The sequence below is a fragment of the Hemiscyllium ocellatum genome, chromosome 4 (assembly GCF_020745735.1).
Source record: "Hemiscyllium ocellatum isolate sHemOce1 chromosome 4, sHemOce1.pat.X.cur, whole genome shotgun sequence".
Classification (NCBI taxonomy): Eukaryota; Metazoa; Chordata; class Chondrichthyes; order Orectolobiformes; family Hemiscylliidae; genus Hemiscyllium; species Hemiscyllium ocellatum.
In genome coordinates, this window is record NC_083404.1 from 130,144,371 (window position 1) to 130,165,750 (window position 21,380).

At 43.4% G+C, this 21,380-nt stretch overlaps 1 protein-coding gene across 4 annotated transcripts in view; it reads right to left on the reverse strand.

Annotated features, from left to right (window-relative positions):
• The window catches only part of cep192 (centrosomal protein 192), a 182,503-nt gene that overhangs the window by 98,027 nt on the left and 63,096 nt on the right, over nucleotides 1-21,380 (reverse strand). For 2 of the 4 annotated variants that reach the window (XM_060823866.1, XM_060823870.1), the window contains exons 17-21: nucleotides 20,884-21,014; nucleotides 14,195-15,392; nucleotides 9,674-9,761; nucleotides 7,155-7,269; nucleotides 1,187-2,081 (exon numbers count right to left, since the gene is read on the reverse strand). In XM_060823866.1, the coding sequence (XP_060679849.1) occupies nucleotides 1,187-2,081; nucleotides 7,155-7,269; nucleotides 9,674-9,761; nucleotides 14,195-15,392; nucleotides 20,884-21,014 (2,427 nt within the window). The remainder of the gene's footprint in view (nucleotides 1-1,186; nucleotides 2,082-7,154; nucleotides 7,270-9,673; nucleotides 9,762-14,194; nucleotides 15,393-20,883; nucleotides 21,015-21,380) is intronic. The other 2 variants (XM_060823867.1, XM_060823868.1) reach the window with 2 other exon arrangements.

Consider the following 21,380-nt stretch of genomic DNA (forward strand, 5'->3'; position numbering starts at 1 on the left):
AGCATGCAGGTGCAGCAGGTAGTGAAGGCGGCTAATAGCATGCTGGCCTTCGTAACAAGAGGGATTGAGAAAAGAAGCAAAGAGGTTCTTCTGCAGCTGTACAGGGCCCAGCTGAGACCACACCTGGAGTATTGTGTGCAGTTCTGGTCTCCAAATTTGAGGAAAGACATTCTGGCTATCAAAAGGGAGTGCAGCGTAGGTTCACGAGGTCAATTCCTGGAATGGCGGGATTACCTTACACTGAAAGACTGGAGCGACTGGGCTTGTATACCCTTGAGTTTAGAAGACAGAGGGGATCTGATTGAGACATATAAAGATTATTAAAGGTTTGGACACTCTGGCGGGTGTCTGCTGATGGGCGAGTGCCGAACCAGAGGACACAGCTTAAAAATACGGGGTGGACCATTTAGGACAGAGATGAGGAGAAACTTCTTCACCCAGAGAGTGGTGGCTGTGTGGAATGCTCTGCCCCAGAGGGCAGTGGAGGCCCAGTCTCTGGATTCATTTAAAAAAAAGAGAGTTGGATAGAGCTCTCAAGGATAGTGGAATCAAGGGTCATGGAGATGAGGCAGGAACAGGATACTGATTGAGGATGATCAACCATGATCCATTGAATGATGGTGCAGGTTTGAAGGGCAGAATGGCCTACTCCTGCACCTATTGTCTATTATCTAATTATTTTTTCAGTTCAAATTTGCTTGCCACATGAGATATACTAGAAAAATACAGCCAAATATTTCATTCTCAAAATTTACCAACCTATGCAAATACCTTGACATTCATGAAAATTGAAGAATGAAAACTTCTACATTGTCTCAGTTTGGAAACTTAATACTATATCACTTCATGTAGAGCTAGGGACACAGACTCGAGTTTGGCCACAGGTAATAGATGAGCAAAATCTATAGTTGTAAAAAATGGACCACAAACGTAGATTTTGTACCATGCAAAATCTGCATGTAATGTTTTGCACCTAACATAATGAGATAACAGAACATTTTCCTGTTGGTAGTGAGCATGTAGTTCCTGAGAATATAAACCAATGGCAATTGGAAGTGTGAATGTAGCTACTTTTCTACAGTGTGTGAAGATCTGAATTTTAAATATTATTATGCTTTTCTTTTTCAAGACAACACATATGAAGGTTTAGCAGTTCATCTCAACAGCATTGGAACAAATTACTTACCAATATCTTTCAGCTGAAGTCCACCTGACCACTGATCAAACATGCCTATTCTAGAAGGTTGGTAACTAACAGGCTGCGTTATGAAATTAGAATCCAAGGGTACAGGATGTGCACTGTAAAGCTGCGCCGAGTTAAGCATTCTTGTCCCTAATTTGGGATCAAGTGGAGTTCCAAATGCACGAATGTTCTCCATGAGTACATGAGCACCAGGTAAACCAGCTGCAAGACTATGCATATTAGACGACAAAGTGTTGCCCAAGTAGCATGAAGTCAAAGGCACATTTAAACAATTGGCAGTGGAAGTCAGTGCTCCCAGATACTGCTGGGCCAATGAATGCCCAGTAAGTAATGCTGAACCTGCCATGGGCACCTGTGAAGACGTTGCTGGAGGTTTAAAGCTCGAAATAGGTGTATATCTATAATCAGTATTTAATGGTGGGAGAACGCTTAATCCACTACTAGTCGCACAGGGAGCATTCAATGATTCTGCACAATGTATTCTGTTAATCTTGTCCTGCCAAGATAGACAAACATGATTAGCTTTTTGTAGTGTAGATGGATTTTCAGATGCCATTGGCTTGCCTGATGCTGAAAGGAAAACATCCAACTGCTGCTTACTTGGGTGAATCTTTGCTTTCTCAGATTGTGGAGAAGTTAGGTTATCAGTTGTTTGCGAAGCATGTGCTTTTCCATCTCGACTCTCAGGACTTTTGGTCTGATCACTTGGCTGTTTATCATAATCCAACTTTTTTTCTTGCAAATCTTGCTCACAACTTTTAGGTCCTTCCAGAGAGCTTGAAAACGTCAAATCACTTGAATTAACAATAGTTTGATCTGGTGTTGGTGTGGGACTGGATCGAATAATTGTTGTGCTTAGCTCAATGGTTTTGTCATTCTGTGGAAAAAAAATTACATTTACACCACAACATAAATTAAATTGCAAAGTATTGGCAGGACAGTTTTTTTTGTAAAAATTGCTCAGAAGACTGTATTAGTGTACAGATACAATTCACAATAGAACAAGATAGATTGTGCCTAGGTTTCAGGAGCCAGCAATCTACTGTTGAGATATTTCACTACCCATTGTGTGAAGCGGTTACATGGCCCAGAAAACCTGGCTCCAATGTTCAGCCATTCTGCCTGGTTTCAGATTCCCCTACCAGAGGAAATAATTTATCTACCTGAAACATCTTAGTCTGATGAATTATTAATACTCTAAAATCAAGGAAATACATTAGCCAACTCTGAATAGGTGGTTCACATCAATAAAGGGTTGAACTAATCTGCAGTTTAAAAAAAATACATTCTTTCATGGAATGTGGGCACTGCTGGATGAGCCAGTAATTGTTATTTTGTTTGTTTTTCACTACCCTTCAGATGATGGTGACAAGCTGTCTTCTTGAATGGATGCATTTCATGTGCTCTAGGTATACTCTCAATTCCACAAGGGAGGGAGTTTCAGGATTTTGACCAAGCAACCATATTTCCAAGTCAAGATGGTGAACAGATCAGTAGATGTTCCCACATAGCAACTGCCCTTGTCCTTGATGATACACTGCTGCTGAGAGTCAGTGATGGATGGAGTGAATGGTTGTGGGCTACTTTTGAGAAGGCTGTCAAGCTTCGGGTGCTGCTTGAATGTTACTACATTTCCTCCCAGAACCAGTATATTCAGCCTGACGTACCACATTGAAAACAAACTGCAATATCACCTTCAGAATTATATTGGTTTTTTTTTTTAAAAAGTGACAAATAAACAATTTCCATCTTACAAGGTAAAGATTAAGTCCATTGACCTTGTTAAAATTGTTTATTGTACCAGACCAACAGCCATTAACAATCCACATTTGGAAGACTAAGTCTGAGATCATCAGTAATATTTGCTAAATGATAAAAAAAAGTATCATGATCTTGCTTGGGTTAAAACGATCTGAACACTAAACATTAAGTTGCATTGACCACAGTTTTCTGACTAACTTAGTCTACCAACATTCCCATTTGAAATTTCAGTTCCTATCAACACTATTTGTTATACCACTGAAGTTTAATGAACAAAACTTCAACAGTAAGAAGTTAATCCGTTAGCTGGAATTCAGATCTTCCTACTGAACTGAAGGGTCTATTTCCATGCTATACATCTCTAGGACTCTAAGTGGGCCATATTAGTGTTCCAAGATTAATGCAATCAGTTCATGACTTTCTTTTAAGGTTATAAATAGGATGTGGGAGTCATCCCTTACTACATTGGAGATACTACATTCCACCCACTGCAGTTACTGGCATGGAAGAATACATGTGCCACTTGCAAAAGGTTCGAAGATGATGATGCTGCGACAGTGAAAGAAAGACAAACAAAATCTCTAAGTTAGAATGGTTTGCAGCTTGGAAAGAACATGTAGGCGTGTGTTCCTGTGCAGCTGCTACCCTCATCCTTAGGTAGGAAAATCCAAGTAGCCTTTGTGCAGTGAATTTTACGGATTACACACCACCACCACGCATTATAGCGAGTGCGAGGTGGTGAATGGGGTGCTCATCAAGCAGTCTGCTTTGCAGCAAGTGGTGGCAACATTCTGGAAGTGTTGTTGGAATGGAATACATCTAAACAAGAGAGAGATCTTTCCAAAATACTGATTTACACTTGGCAGATGGTATGTAGGCATTGGGAAGACAGGAATAACTCAGCAGAATTCATAGCTTCTGACTTGCACTTTTTAAGCATAGTATTTGTTTGGCTAACCCAGTACCGTTTCTAGTTATTGGCGATCCCAAGAGATTAATGGTCAGGGATTCAGACATGGTAATGTTGTTCGATGTCAGAGACAAATGGTTAAATACCTGCTTGAAGATGGTTACTGTCTGGAAATTTTGTGGCACAATGCCAAACCTGAATGTTGTCCAGGTATGCATCAGAATGGCAAATGGTGAATATTTTACTGTCAACAAAAATCCCCACTTCTCACTTCACGGAGGGAAGAGCATTGAAGACAGTTAGGCCAAGGGTACTGCTGATGAATCCCTCAAAAACATTTTGTCCACATCCATTCTATCCTGGCCTGTTTGTATTCTGTAAGTTTTAATGAGATTACCCTCTCTATCCTTCTCAACTCCATCAGGTACAGACCCAGAGTCCTCAACTACTCCTCATTGGATAAGCACTTCATCCCCAAAGAGCATTGTCCTCTGCACCACTTCTAAGGCCAGTACATCCTTCCTTAGTTACTGGGCCAAAGCTTTATGCAGCCTCAGCAGTATATCATTGCTGTTATAGACCTCTTGAAATTAATGTTAATATTGCACTTGCTTTCCTAACTAGGTAAAAACAAGGACTGCAGATGCTGGAAACCAGATTCTAGATTAGAGTGGTGCTGGAAAAGCACAGCAGTTCAGGCAGCATCTGAGGAGCAGGAAATTCGACGTTTTTCCTGCTCCTCAGATGCTGCCTGAACTGCTATGCTTTTCCAGCACCACTCTAATCTAGCATTTACTTTCCTAACTGCCAAACAAACCTGAATGTTTGATTAGATTAGACTCCTTAGTGTGGAAACAGGCCCTTTGGCCCAACAAGTTCACACCTACCCTCCAAAGAGCAACCACCCAGACCCATCCCCCTACATTTACCCTTTCACCTAACACTACAGACAATTTAGCATGGCCAATTCACCTAACCTGCACATTTTTGGACTGTGGAAGGAAACTGGAGCACCCAGAGGAAACCCACGCAGATACGGGGAGAATGTGCAAACTCCACACAGTCGGTCGCCTGAGGCGGGAATTGAACCCAGGTCTCTGGCGCTGTGAGGCAGCAGTGCTAACCACTGTACCGCCCAAATGTTAACCTAAATGATCCTGAACTTTGATTAAATCTCTCCACTTTAGACTTCAGAAGTCTTACCCCATTCAGAAAATACTTAATATCTCTATTCTCCCTACAAAAGTGCATAATCTCAATTTCCTACATTGTGTCCCATCTGTCACTTCTTTGCCCACTTTCCGAGCCTGTCTGACTCTTTCTGCAGCCTTCCAGCTTTCCACAGCACTACATATCCCTCCATCTTTGTGTCATCGACAAAATTGAAATTGAATAATTGTGGTCTCAACACTGACGATTGCAGATGTCCTCAAGTCAGTAGTCAGCATCCTAGAAATGACAATTTATCCCCACACTGCCCTCTGCCAGTCCAGCAATTCTCTATCTATGCCAGTACCTTGCCCCGAACACCATGGGCTCTTATCTTATTTAGCAGCATCCTGTGCAGCACTTGTCAAAGGCCTTCAGGAAATCCAAACAGACCACATCCACTCTCTCTCCTTAGTCTAAGTTGCATGACACTAATCTTTTGCTATTAATTCTGTGTCGTATGATCCTGTCCCACAGCTACCTGATAAAGGAACAGTGCTCTGAAAGCTTGTACTTTCAAATAAACCTGTTGAATGATAATCTGGTGTTGAGATTTTTAAACTTTAAATCAGCAACAGTCTACCCAACAATTCCTTAACAAGACATCCTTGGAAAGATGTGGCCGACTATCACCAACCACCACCTTCCTTTAAGCTAGGTATGACACCAACTATTGAAGGCTTCAGCCCCATCCAGATTCCAGTTTTGACAAAGTTCCTTGACACCATATTTCAATAAAATATAATTTTGATATAAAGGGTTAACCTTAACCTCTGGGAGTTTGGCTTTATTTATTTATATTTGACTCAAGACTGGAATGAAGTCAGAACCTGAAATGAGCGTGGTGAAACCTAAACAGAGTGAGTGAGTTATTGCAAAGCAAGTACTGCTTGATAACGGCCAACGATTATTTCCATCGCTTTCAAAAACCAGTGTAATTGGCCAGTTTAGAAGCAAACCTTTGACAGAACAAACCTGGGCCATTTTTCACATTAACAGGCAGATGCCAGGCAAGTCCTGGAGCACACAATCTTTCATGACGTTAGGACGCAAATTTTGTTTAAGTTAATGGCTCTGAAAGAAAGAGTTGGCTTCAAGCTGTACCCAAATCAGAGGACATCTCAGTTCTTGGATGGAGAAAATGATAAGTCTTTCACTAAATCCTGATACAATATACATCTGCCTGAGCTAAAAAAAAGAACTGAGTAATACAAGTTTACTTTACTTTACAGATACTATTTCATTGACTGTTTATTCCTAAGTTATTTTTCCTCCATTGCAATCAGGTTTTGCAATAAATTTGCTAATTGTTTCTACAAGCAAATGACTATAATTGAATGTGCGTGTAACGACCAGAAGTTGAGACCTCCAGATTCTTGGCTTGTGAAATGTCTTCGACAACAGCCACCTGTAATAAGTACAAGTAGCGCTTCTATGTTAGGCTAAGTACACTTGTAACCCTAAGATGCCCTCTCCACCTTGCCTCAGACCTTCTCCGGCTGAAATACTCATTCCTGTACCTCTGGATCCCTAAATGGAATTATTCTAATGCTTACCTAGCCTGTCTTCTACTTGGTACTCTTGATGAACCCAAGCTCACCCAAAATTGTTACCCATGTGCTAACTCACACCCACTTGTCCATCACAGCATATTCATAAACCTGCTCTTGGAAAGAGAGTTATAAAATGAAGGCATTGCATGATCAAAAATTTCAGCATTCATCTAGTTTTTTTTTTAAAAAAGACTCCAGCCATCCCAACTTTTGCCCAAATGCATGCACATTTCCAATTGACTTCTCGTGCATTTCAATTTTCATTTTTTTTCAGGATTTACAAAATGCCTCTCCAGCCTCTATTTTCCAAGATCTGAAACTTGCCCCCCTGGAAACTTCACCAATTTTGGGCAGCTCTCATCAAATCTCATGCCTCAGTGTCAATTTTGTTCGCAGTATCATTCCTATAAAGTATCCAGAGATATTTTACTAAGTTAAGATTGTTTATATAAAAACAAAGGTACTATTTCAGTTGAGATAAATGTGTTAAGTGGAAGTTTATGCAACTTTCTCCTACCTCTGAATTCACTGGACTTCCAATGGCGGTGCTGTTTTGTAGTGTTGCATCAATTCCAGAAATATAGCTCAATCTAGTAAGGTTTGCACTGGAGTGTGTCAATGAGGAGGAACTGCTGGAAAAGGCAAGATTTATTTTATATAAATAGAAAATCAACTATACAGTCAGCACTTTAAAGATACCAAATAGATATTAGAAGAATTATGATAGTTGGTTCCCCTCATATTTCTTCTTTGTCCTTTCCCAAGGGTCCCAAGATCTATGGTTCCTTCAATTCTGAAAGACCTCCATTTTCTTTTCTTCAGAAACTTGGCAAAGAACATGCGTAGACAATGTATTGTAACCTACATCAGTATAGTCAACATCTTTGCGCTGGCAGTTACCAGATGCACATCACTTGAGGAGATCAGATTTCAGATCATAAATTAAATAGGGCCACTTTTCTCTGGGACTTGAATTCTCTAGTGTTTTCACGGTCAAACCATTAAGGGAGCAAACATTCAACAGACTGCATAAAATTTACCTCTGGTTACTTCACAGGCTATTATTATGAGCAACTGATTTTGCTCAAGATAGAAATAAGTGGTAGATTCAGGAGTAGGCAATGAGTTTTTGATTCATCTACTTCAGCACAATTTTTCTATTCTTCCCACAAATTATTGCTTTTTAAACTTTAAAGATGACAGCATCTATCAATCTCAGCCTTGAATATACTTAAATCAATGAAATTCCACAGCCCTCTAAAAAGGTAGAAGTTTGCAAAAGATTCCTCAAAGCAAAAAAAGCCTTCATATCTCAGTCCTGCCATTACCCTAAGAATGGGTCCCCAGCTCAAGACACTCCCAGTCAAGTGAAATTTCCTTCCAACATTCAGCATATCAACCCAGTAAAGGATTTTTTTATGTTTGGTTTTGTTGAGGAGGATGAGAAACAACAGGCTCAGGCGGTTTTAAAATATTTCCTTATAGCACAACTTTTCTGTCCCAGGATCAGCTTGGGGAAGCTTTGTTGCACTCCCTCTGAAGCAAGTAAAATACTCTTTGGACAAGGGAACCAACACGGTACACAACAATCTTGGTAGGATCTAACCAAGCCACTATATAATTGCACCAAGATATCTTAACTAGTGCAAATAGTATTGTAATAAGGTCATATAGCATTTGCCTGAAATATTCACAAGGCTCAATTCTAATTAATTAGAAAAATACAATTGTAGGTATTCTTGATTTTTTTCATGGGATATGGGCCAGCAGTTATTGTCATGAAGAATGAGGTGGTGAGTTGGCTTCTTGAACTGCAGTCTTTGGGGTGTAGGTACACCAGTGCTGTTAAGAGTTCCAGTATTTTGGCCCAATGAAAGAATGACAATACAGTTCCATGTCCAGTTGATGTGTAACTTGGAGCGGAACCAAAGTCACGGTGATGCTGTGCATCTGCTACCAGTGATTGTAGATGGGGAGGTCTCGGATTTGGAAAGTGCAATTGAAGGAGTGTTGGAGCATTAACTTGGCAAGTTAGCATAATGTTTGAATCATTGGCTGTACTACTTGAAAGACAATTTTTTGAGGAATCTGACACCTTTCTGCTCTCAGCGAGTTTTGAGAAGATTTGTCACTCAGGTTGAGGTTTAGGATGTAGGTTTGCTCGCTGAGCTGCAAGATTCAATTCTAGAAATTTTGTTACCCTACTAGGTAACATCTTCAGTGGGCCTCAGGCGAAGCAATGCTGAACATTCTTGCTTTCTATTTACATGTTTGGGTTTCTTTGGGTTGGTGATGTTATTTCCCGTGATGATGTTATTTCCTGTGGAGGTGTCACTTCCTGTTCTTTTTGTCATGGGGTGGTAGATGAGGTCTAACTTGATGTTTGTTGATAAGAATTCTAGTTGGAATGCCATGCTTCTAGAAATTCTCATGCGTGTCTTTGTTTGGCTTGTCCTAAGATGGATGTGTTGTCCCAGTCAATGTGGTGTCCTTCCTCATCCATATGTGAGGATACTAGTGAGAGAGGGTCATGTCTTTTTGTGGCTATTTGGTGTTCATGTATCCTGGTGGTTAGTTTTCTGCCTGTTTGTCGAGTGTAATGTTTGTTACAGTCCTTGCACGGTATTTTGTAAATGACATGAGTTTTGCTCACTGTCTGTTTAGGGTCTTTCAAGTTTATTAGCTGCTGATCTACTCTCACTAGTATCCTCACTTACGGAGGAGGAAGGACACCACTTTGACTGGGACAAATTCATGGAAATTACACTGGGACTTCTTTTTTCTTCATTCTTACATGTGATGCAGCAAGGCCTCCCCAATTGTCACTGATGGGCATATGTAGCAACTTCAGAAGGTGGTTAGCAGTTAACCACATCAGTCGATCAGGAATCACATGCAGGCCAGAAGAGCAGGTAAAAGATGACAGATTTTCTTCCCTTTAGGACACACTGAATCAGATGGGTTCTTAAAACAACAATTGACAATTGTTAGGCAGCCACTATTGCACTCGCTGTGTGTGAAACAGGAAATATTTACCTTGTGGGAGTTGGGAAATCTGATATTTGGCCTGGTGATGAGTGAGTTAATGGCCTCAAATTTAGTTGATCTGCTGCACAGGTGTGATCTGTGATGAAGAGAAAACTATGAATTTCAGTTTAAAGAGTTATATATTTAATACATTCAAATACTTATAATACTGATGGGCCTAAAAAGCACCAATGCACGGAACTGCAAGAGATAAATTGGTGTATTATTTGTCTCTTCCAATGAATTCAGAAGTAATTAAATTTACAAAGTTTCTTATATTTTGCTAAACATGTTGCTCGCTGTGATTATTTACAGAAAAAAACTTACTTGAAAGTATTTTTATTCTTAAGAATTTGCATGGTCAGAAAATTTCTGAACTCCTAAAAACATCTGTGTTGGTCACATATCACGACACACTTGATATTATGTTAAAACTAGACACGAGATCACCACTGGCAATTTGGATTTTGAAATTGAAGTAAGAGATGCAGCTTCAGTTCAGAGAGGCCTTTTTTAAATCTGAAGGTTCAGAAACTAGTTTGGAACAGTGAACTATAGACATGATTTTCAACTAGATGTAGGACTTGAATTAAGTCACATCAGTGCTGTTAGGTGATAAACTAGTTATAAAATTAAAGTTTTATGGCAAAAAAAACAGAACAAGGTCACTCTGTTTCAGTTCAGTTCAAGAGAAACGTTTCACCCTAGCAGAAAAATTTTAGCTCGTGAAGGTTCCAAGCTGAAAGTGTTGATTTAGATATTTTCGAGCAGTCAGATCTGGAAAGAGATTTATATCCTAAGGAGACTCTCGGCTATCAAATCTGCAAAGTCTCAGTTAAGAAAGAAATGAAGGGTTAAGATAGCAGTAACATTCCTTTGGGATTGAATATCTGTTAAAACAAAGTTAATTCAAATTTGGCTTTGTTGTTTATATTAAGATCTTTCTAAATTTCACAGAGCCTTTACATCTTTATTTTCTGTAATAAACTTGCACTTTTTTAACCCCTTAAGAACATTGACACCTGTGAGAACATGTTCAATGACTAACCGCCGCAGTAATGAACTACAAAAAAAAATTTAAAAACTTATCTATCTAAATCAGGTTTCACTCTGAGATCCTGCCCAGTCTTAAATCATCAGGCTGGGATCATACACTATTGTAAATTATATTCCCAAGCAATGTAACCAATTTCAATTTATATAACATCTTTTATCATTTTCAGCAAGATTATAAGAACGATAGCCACTTATCAAGCTACAGATTAACAAAAACTGTCAGAAAGGCAAATTTTTAAAAGACCAAAGTCAGGAAAGAAAGTCTACCCTCAAGCTTGAAGCCTGAACAATTGAAGGCATGGCCACAGCATCACACCATGTTGCAGCACGCACAGGACTGTAGAAATTAGGAGGAACATGACCATGGAGGAATTTGAAAGCAAGATTGGGAATTTTAACATGACCATCGGTAAGAACTCTGCATTGGTAGACATAAGCTGAAAATGTGTTGCTGGTCAAAGCACAGCAGGCCAGGCAGCATCTCAGGAATAGAGAATTCGACGTTTCGAGCATAAGCCCTTCATCAGGAATGAGAGAGAGTAGCCAAGCAGGCTAAGATAAAAGGTAGGGAGGAGGGACTTGGGGGAGGGGCGATGGAGGTGGGAGAGGTGGAAGGAGGTAAAGGTGAGGGTGATAGGCCGGAGTGGGGTGGGGGCGGAGAGGTCAGGAAGAAGATTGCAGGTTAGGAGGGCGGTGCTGAGTTGAGGGAACCGACTGAGACAAGGTGGGGGGAGGGGAAATGAGGAAACTGGAGAAATCTGAATTCATACCTTGTGGTTGGAGGGTTCCCAGGCGGAAGATGAGGCGCTCCTCCTCCAGCCGTCGTGTTGTTATGTTCTGCCGGTGGAGGAGTCCAAGGACCTGCATGTCCTCGGTGGAGTGGGAGGGAGAGTTAAAGTGTTGAGCCACGGGGTGGTTGGGTTGGTTGGTCCGGGCGTCCCTGAGGTGTTCTCTGAAGCGTTCCGCAAGTAAGCGGCCTGTCTCACCAATATAGAGGCGGCCACATCGGGTGCAGCGGATGCAATAGATGATGTGTGTGGAGGTACAGGTGAACTTGTGGCGGATATGGAAGGATCCCTTGGGGCCTTGGAGGGAAGTGAGTGTGGAGGTGGGGGCGCAAGTTTTACATTTCCTGCGGTTGCAGGGGAAGTTGCCGGGGGTGGAGGTTGGGTTGGTGGGGGGTGTGGATCTGACGAGGGAGTCACGAAGGGAGTGGTCCTTGCGGAACGCTGATAGGGGAGGGGAGGGAAATATATTCTTGGTGGTGGGGTCCGTTTGGAGGTGGCGGAAATGACGGCGGATGATACGTTGTATGCGGAGGTTGGTGGGGTGGTAGGTGAGAACCAGTGGGGTTCTGTCTTGGTGGCGGTTGGAGGAGCGGGGCTCAAGGGCGGAGGAGTGGGAAGTGGAGGAGATGCGGTGGAGGGCATCGTCGATCACGTCTGGGGGGAAATCTGCGGTCCTTGAAGAAGGAGGCCATCTGGGCTGTGCGGTGTTGGAACTGGTCCTCCAGTTCCACCACCCACCCACGCCCTCCACCTCCTCCAGGATTTGCGCTTCCCCAGTCCCTAACGCCTTATTTTCACTATGGACATCCAGTCCCTGTACACCTCCATCCCCCATCACGAAGGACTCAAAGCCCTCCGCTTCTTCCTTTCCCGCCGCACCAACCAGTACCCTTCCACTGACACCCTCCTTCGACTGACTGAACTGGTCCTCACCCTGAATAACTTCTCTTTTCAATCCTCCCACTTCCTCCAAACTAAAGGAGTTGCCATGGGCACCCGCATGGGCCCCAGCTATGCCTGCCTCTTCGTAGGATATGTGGAACAGTCCATCTTCCGCAACTACACTGGCACCAACCCCCACCTATTCCTCCGCTACATCGATGACTGTATCGGCGCTGCCTCGTGCTCCCACGAGGAGGTTGAACAGTTCATCAACTTTACTAACACCTTCCATCCCGACCTGAAATTCACCTGGACCTTCTCAGACTCCTCCCTCCCCTTCCTAGACCTTTCCATCTCTATCTCGGGCGACCGACTCAACACAGACATCTATTATAAACCGACTGACTCCCACAGCTACCTGGACTACACCTCCTCCCACCCTGCCCCCTGCAAAAACGCCATCCCATATTCCCAATTCCTTCGTCTCCGCCGCATCTGCTCCCAGGACGAACAGTTCCAACACCGCACAGCCCAGATGGCCTCCTTCTTCAAGGACCGCAGATTCCCCCCAGACGTGATCGACGATGCCCTCCACCGCATCTCCTCCACTTCCCGCTCCTCCACCCTTGAGCCCCGCTCCTCCAACCGCCACCAAGACAGAACCCCACTGGTTCTCACCTACCACCCCACCAACCTCCGCATACAACGTATCATCCGCCGTCATTTCCGCCACCTCCAAACGGACCCCACCACCAAGGATATATTTCCCTCCCCTCCCCTATCAGCGTTCCACAAGGACCACCCCCTTCGTGACTCCCTCGTCAGGTCCACACCCCCCACCAACCCAACCTCCACCCCCGGCACTTTCCCCTGCAACCGCAGGAAATGTAAAACTTGCGCCCACACCTCCACACTCACTTCCCTCCAAGGCCCCAAGGGATCCTTCCATATCTGCCACAAGTTCACCTGTACCTCCACACATATCACCTGTTGCATCCGCTGCACCCGATGTGGCCTCCTCTATATTGGTGAGGCAGGCCGCTTACTTGCGGAACGCTTCAGAGAACACCTCAGGGACGCCCGGACCAACCAACCCAACCACCCCGTGGCTCAACACTTTAACTCTCCCTCCCACTCCACCGAGGACATGCAGGTCCTTGGACTCCTCCACCGGCAGAACATAACAACACGACGGCTGGAGGAGGAGCGCCTCATCTTCCGCCTGGGAACCCTCCAACCACAAGGTATGAATTCAGATTTCTCCAGTTTCCTCATTTCCCCTCCCCCCACCTTGTCTCAGTCGGTTCCCTCAACTCAGCACCGCCCTCCTAACCTGCAATCTTCTTCCTGACCTCTCCGCCCCCACCCCACTCCGGCCTATCACCCTCACCTTTACCTCCTTCCACCTATCCCACCTCCCCAAGTCCCTCCTCCCTACCTTTTATCTTAGCCTGCTTGGCTACTCTCTCTCATTCCTGATGAAGGGCTTATGCTCAAAACGTCGAATTCTCTATTCCTGAGATGCTGCCTGGCCTGCTGTGCTTTGACCAGCAACACATTTTCAGCTGTGATCTCCAGCATCTGCAGACCTCATTTTTTACTTATTGGTAGACATAAGGCTACTAAAGCAATAGGACTTTGAATAAGACTTGATAGGATCTAGGTTCATCTAAAATCTACACTTCCCAAATACATAGTTTTAAAAAGGCAGCCCAAAAAACAGATCACTTTTTTTTTAAAAAATCAAACCAATAGTAGTATCATTTAAAAGGAAAGAACATTGCATTGTTCAGTGATTGCTTACCAGTAGTGCTGTTTTTTGGTGCAACTTGTGCCTGATCATATTGTTGAAAGTTGGCACACACTTTCCGATTATTGAAATTGGAACTCTCTTGTTCATCTCTCTCTCCTTGCAGCTTTGAAATTACTTCTATCTCTTTGTTGTCTTCACTTATCGATTCTATATATGTTTGCTCCACTGGTTCAATGGTCTGCAATTTTGGATGATGCAAACTGGAATTATTCACAGTCACACCATGAACAACAGTGAGTTCTGGAGAAACAGGGATTTTTAAATCTTGATGTTCTACTCTTAACACTCTCTCATAAGACGTTTCTGAAAACATCTTTTTAACATCTTTTTGTTTCATCTCTGACACACTTTCAGCCTTTGCTTTCTGAAGAGATTTTTCCAAGTAAGCTTCATTCTCTCTCTTCTGCACGGAAAGTTTCTTCGAAATAGCTGAAGGAGATTCTTCATGTTTCTCAACCACAGAAACAGTACAGTCTATATTTGGCACCTCAGTCAATGCATTTCCACTTGAAAAAGCTCGGTTGTTCACAAATCCCTCTTTTGTCATCCACTTTGCATTGGTGAACTGGCTATAGCCACCTTTATGACCTTGAAATCTACTTGATTCAGGTGTACAGGTTTCTGTGCTATCATTTTGACCATGTGGTCGGTTCCTATCCTTAACTGATTTGCAATAGCTACTGTCATTCTTTAGATTGTTTTGGCACAACTCTTCATTTGAAAGCACAGATTTCTTACTTTCTTCCTTACTGGTGCTACTTAAGGAAGATTTTTCTGAAAATGAATTTGACATGCTGGGAGGATTCCTGGAATTTTCAGAAGAACCAATAGAATCTGAACTACAAATAGAAACAGATTCGGACGTTTGTTTAAATTCAGATTTTAGCTCTTGACTTTCATTGGTCTCAGATCTTTCACAAACCTTCTCCACCATAACACCCAAATCCTTCATATTACTTTTCTGGTCCTGCAATTGCACATTTGGTTTTGTGCTCATAGCTGCAGGCTCATTTTTCTTCCTGTTCTTATTAGAAAGTTCCAAAATCATTGCAGCTAACTGAGATGGATCAGCACTCACAGAAGCATCAGCTATGGCAGAAGCAATTGTACTTATACTTAAAACAGAATCTGTGCCATTGCACGCTCTAGGTTCTTCAGCTTTCACAGGTGAACTCATATATTGCATATTCTACAAAAAGAAGGAAACAATTTGAGTTACATGTTAACTGTACAATTTAAAAGGAAATACTTTAATGTTGTTCTGCCTGCAAGCCTTTACTCAGCAGGTCATAGGAACATGGGAACATAAATAATCAAACTAGGAGTAGGAAGGAGTAGACCAATGCCATGAGGAAGGTGTGCCAAGCAGGCTAAGATAAAAGGTAGGGAGGAGGCACCTTGGGGGAGGGACGTTGGGAATGCGATAGGTGGAAGGAAGTTAAGGTGGGGGTGAAAGGCCGGAGAGGGGTGGGGGTGGAGGGGTCGGGAAGAAGATTGCAGGTCAAGAAGGCAGTGCTGAGTCCGAGGGTTGGGACTGAGATAAGGTGGGGGGTAGGGGAAATGACGAAACTGGAGAAGTCTGCAGTCACCCCGTGTGGTTGGACCTCGACACGGTCCTGTCCCCCTTAGCCCAAGGACTCCCCACCTATGTTCGGGACACCACCCACGCCCTCCACCTCCTCCATGATTTTCGCTTCCCCGGCCCCCAACGCCTTATCTTCACCATGGACATCCAGTCCCTATACACCTCCATCCCCCATCACGAAGGCCTCAAAGCCCTCTGCTTCTTCCTTCCCCGCCGCACCAACCAGTACCCTTCCACTGACACCCTCCTTCGACTGACTGAACTGGTCCTCACTCTTAACAACTTCTCTTCCCAATCCTCCCACTTCCTCCAAATCAAATGAGTAGCCATGGGAACCCGCATTGACCCCAGCTATGCCTTTTCTTTGTCAGATATATGGAACAGACCATCTTCCTCAGCTACACTGGCACCGCCCCCCACCTTTTCCTCCACTACATCGATGACTGTATTGGCGCTACCTCATGCTCCCACGAGGAGGTTGAACGGATCATCCACTTTACTAACACCTTCACCCGACCTCAAATTTACCTGGACCGTCTCAAATTCCTCCCTCCCCTTCCTAGACCTCTCCATTTCTATCTCGGGCGACCGACTCAACATGGACATTTACTATAAACCGACTGACTCCCACAGCTACTTAGATTACACCTCCTCCTGTCCCCTGTATAAACGCCATCCCATATTCCCAATTCCTTCACCTCCGCCGCATGTGCTCCCAGGAGGACCAATTCCAATACCGAACAATCCAGATGGCCTCCTTCAAAGACCGCAATTTCCCCTCAAACGTGGTTGACGATGCTCTCCACCGCATCTCCTTCACTTGCCTTTGAAATACACCCTCCAATTGCCACCAGGCAGAACTGCACTGGTCCTCGCCTACCACCCCACCAACCTCCAGGTACATCGTATCATCCTTCGTCATTTCCGCTACCTCCAAACAGACCCCACCACCAAGGATATATTTCCCTCCCCTCCCCATCAGCATTCCGGAAAGACCACTCCCTCCGCGACTCCCTCGTCAGGTCCACACCCCTCCCCACCAACTCAACTTCCACTCCCAGCACCTTCCCCTGCAACCACAAGGAATGCAAAACTTGCGCCCACACTTCCCTCAATTCCCTCCAAGGCTCCAAGGGATCCTTCCATATCCATCACAAATTCACTTGCACCTCCGCACACATCATTTGCTGCACCCGATGTGGCCTCCTCTACATTGGGGTGACAGGCCGCCTACTTGCGCATCGTTTCAGAGAAAACCTCTGGGACACCTGCACCAACCAACCCAAACCGCCCCATGGCTGAACACTTTAACTCCCCCTCCCACTCCACCAAGGACATGCAGGTCCTTGGCCTCCTCCAATCACCAGACCATGGCAACACGACACCTGGAGGAAGAGCGCCTCATCTTCCACCTTATTGAGTTCTTTGAGAAGGTGACTAAGGAGGTGGATGAGGGTAAAGCAGTAGATGTGGTGTATATGGATTTTAGCAAGGCGTTCGATAAGGTACCCCATGGTAGGCTAATGCAAAATCTACAGAGGTATGGCATTGAGGGTGCATTAGAGGTTTGGATTAGGAATTGGCTGGCTGGAAGGAGACAGAGGGTAGTAGTTGATAGACTAGGTTCATCTTGGAGTGCAGTTACTAGCGGTGTACCACAGGGATCTGTTTTGGGACCATTGCTGTTTGTCATCTTTATAAATGATCTAGAGGAGGGGCTTGAAAGCTGGGTGAGCAAGTTTGCGGATGACACAAAGGTCGGTGGAGTTGTGGACAGTGAAGAAGGATGTGGCAGGTTACCACATCCACAGGTTGCAGATCTGGGCAGAAAGGTGGCAGATGGAATTCAATGTAGCTAAGTGTGAAGTCATTCACTTTGGTAGGAGTAACAAGAAGATGGATTACTGGGCTAATGGTAGGCTACTTGGTAGTGTGGATGAGCAGAGGGATCTTGGTGTCCATTTACACAGATCTCTGAAAGTTGCCACCCAGGTAAATAGTGCTGTGAGGAAAGCATATGGTGTACTGGGCTTTATTGGTAGAGGAATTGAGTTCCGGAGTCCTGAGGTCATGTTGCAGTTGTATAAGACTCTGGTGCGGCCTCACCTGGAGTATTGTGTGCAGTTTTGGTCGCCATACTATAGGAAGGATGTGGAGGCATTGGAACGAGTGCAGAGGAGGTTTACCAGGATGTTGCCTGGCATGGTAGGAAGATCCTATGAGGAAAGGCTGAGGCACTTGGGCCTGTTCTCATTGGAGAAAAGAAGGTTTAGGGGAGATTTGATAGAGGTGTAGAAGATGATTAGGGGTTTAGATAGGGTAGACACTGAGAACCTTTTACCGCTAATGGAGTCAGCTGTTACTAGGGGGGACAGCTTTAAATTAAGGGGTGGTAGGTATAGGACAGATGTTAGGGGTAGATTCTTTACGCAGCGGGTTGAGAGTTCATGGAATGCCCTGCCAGTAGCAGTGGTGAACTCTCCCTCTTTATGGTCATTTAAGCAGGCATTGGATAGGCATATGGAAGTTATTGGGCTAGTGTAGGTTATGTAGGATTTGGTCGGCGCAACATCGAGGGCCGAAGGGCCTGTACTGCGCTGTATTTTTCTATGTTCTATGAACCCTCCAACCACAAGGGATGAATGCTGATTTCCCCAACTTCCGCGTTTCCCCTCCCCCCACCTTATCTCAGTCCCAACCCTCGGACTCAGTACCGTCCCCTTGACCTGCAATCTTCTTCCCGACCTCTCCATCCCCAACCCACACTAGCCTATCACCCTCACCTTAACCTCCTTCCACCTATCGCATTCCCAACACCCCTCCCCCAAGTCCCTCCTCCCTACCTTTTATCTTCGCCTGCTTGGCACACCTTCCTCATGCCTGAAGAAGGACTTCTGCCCGAAACGTCGATTCTCCTGCTCCTTGGATGCTGCCTGACCTGCTGCGCTTTTTCAGCAACACATTTTTCAGCTCTGATCTTCAGCATCTGCACTCCTCACTTTCTCCCATTCAATGCCATGCCCATTCCACTATTCATCATGAATATAGCTGATCATCCAATTCTCTCCTGCTCCTGCTTTCTCCTTCATAACCTTTCATTCCTATAAACCCAACTCCTTCCTAAAATCATAAAATATTTTGGCCTCAAATGCAAAGACACATGGTAGCAAATTCCACATGCTCACCACTCTGGGTGAAGAGGTGAATGCAGCGAGCCTATGGGAATTTCTTCTGGTCTCAATCCTAAATAGGCTATAGTATCTGTACAGTCCTGGTTCTGGACTGCCCTCATCATTGGGAACATTCTTCCTGCATCTATTTGGTCTACTCCTGTAGAATTTGAGATTTCCATGGGATCGCCCCCATTTTATTCTGAACTCTATGACTAGAATTCTAACTGATCCAGTCAATCTTTAATAGTCAGTCTTACCATTCCAGGATTCAGTCTGGTGTACCTTCTTTGCATTTTCTCCATAACCAGAACACCTTTCTCAGTTAGGAGTCCAAAAATGCACACAAACTTCTAGGTTTGATCTCACGAGAGGGCTGCAAAATTGCAGTGAGACATCCCAGCTCTTGCACTCTAATCTACTTACTACAGAGGCCAACATACAATTTGTTTTCTTACCAGCCAGCTGCTGCTGCATGCTTATCTGTAATAATGCTGTAAGAGACCAGGTCTCATTGCACACCCTCCTCTCAATCTATGGCCAGATGATAATCTGCCTTCCTGCTCTTTTACTGCCAAATAAATAACCTTATTTATTCACATTATACTGCATCTGCCATACATTGGCCCAAACACTTCAACTTGTCCAAATCTCACTGGAATATCTTTGCAATCTCCCAACAGCTCACTCTCCCACCCAGTTTTAAGCCATCTATGAGCTTGGAGATACATGACATTTAATCCCTTCATAAAAATCTTAAATGGATGTTGGTCCTCCTAATATTGATTCCTGTTATACCTCACTGGTCATTGGCTGTTCAGAAAGAGATCAGTTTATTCCCAAAGTTTCCTTCTGCCAATTAGTCCTTAATCCACCTCAATATGCTACCCACAATCCCACACATTTTAAATTTGACACATTCATCTCTTATAAAGGATTTGGTCGAAAGCCTTCTCAGAGTCCAAATAAAGTTCATCCATTGGCTCCCCACACCAATTGGCCAGATGCATCCTCGAAGAATTACACTACATTTGAAGATCAAAATTTCTTTGTAAATTCATGTTACAAGTGGCAAGATTGGACGCAGATAAGTGCTCTGCTTTTTTTCTAATATAACGGACACCAACATTTTCCCCACCACTATCTTCAGGTAAACTAATCGATAATTCCCAATTTCTCTCTGCCTCCCTTCTTCAATATGGAGATCATATTAACTACCCTCCAATCTGTAATAGGTTTTCCAGTCGACTGAATCTTGGAAGATGACCAACAATTTCTAGGGCTACTTAGTATCTTGGATATATATTATCAGGTCTTGGGGATTTCAATCTCAACAATTTCTCCAACCATTTCCCCATTAATAATTATGATTTTTCTTCAGTTTCTCCCTCTCACTAACCAGAGTTGCCAACATTTCTAGCATCTTACTTGTGCCCTCTTTTGTGAATTTAAACTGAAGTATACATTTGGTTGGCCAGTACTTTTTCAGACTGGAAGGAACTTACATTTGTCTACAATCTCTCAGTTATATAAACAATCTGAAACTTTCCATGTTGCCAACAAGCTTACTCTTGTACTCTATTTTCCCCTTCTGAGAATCAATCCTCTTGTCCTCCTTGGCTGAATTCTACATCCATTACACCCAGTGTGGTCTCCTCTACATCAGGGAGACAGGTCTTGTGGATCATTTCAGAGAACATCTCTGGGACAGCTGCCCCTCAAACTATTTGTGTTTCCTCTGAGATTCAGGAACCAAGTCTCAGAATAAACAATGTCACACTCCATCTCTAAGAATAGTTCTGAGATATTATGGTCACTAATAACCAGCATAACTAGCTTAATGAGTTTAATTGGCAATGAGCAAAACTTGAAAATTTAAATCTCATTCATTTAACATCTGATGCAAATAATAAAAATGTACTGACCCCGCTTTCATTCACGTGAATTCTTGAACTTGGTTCCTTGTCAATTTGAAATTTGTCATTTCCAGTTTGCTTATCAGTTGGAAATATAGTTGAAATTTCTGCAATAGTCTCTTGATCTGTGCATCTCAATTCTGCTGTGCAAAAACAAACTCCTTGATGTTTTATAATTTAAATTTAATTTTAGAGGAAAGGACTCAAAAGCGTCGCAGAGTAGAAGTAAACTTAAGACTGCATCAACATTTCAGTTTATATCATTCTTTTTCCTTTACCCCATAACTCTGAACATTTACTTTCAAATAAACTGTTAACTTATTTTTAAATGTCTTAAACATTCTGGTTAGTATGTTCCTCCACCTACTCATGCATTGTATGAAAAAGATTTCCCTCACCTCGTGAACCCAGCTGACGTTGTCAGTGGACAAGTCAGATTTCAGAATGAAACCATCTTGGTAGATCATACTTCACTTTTTGGTTTTTAACAAGGTAGTCTCATTGAC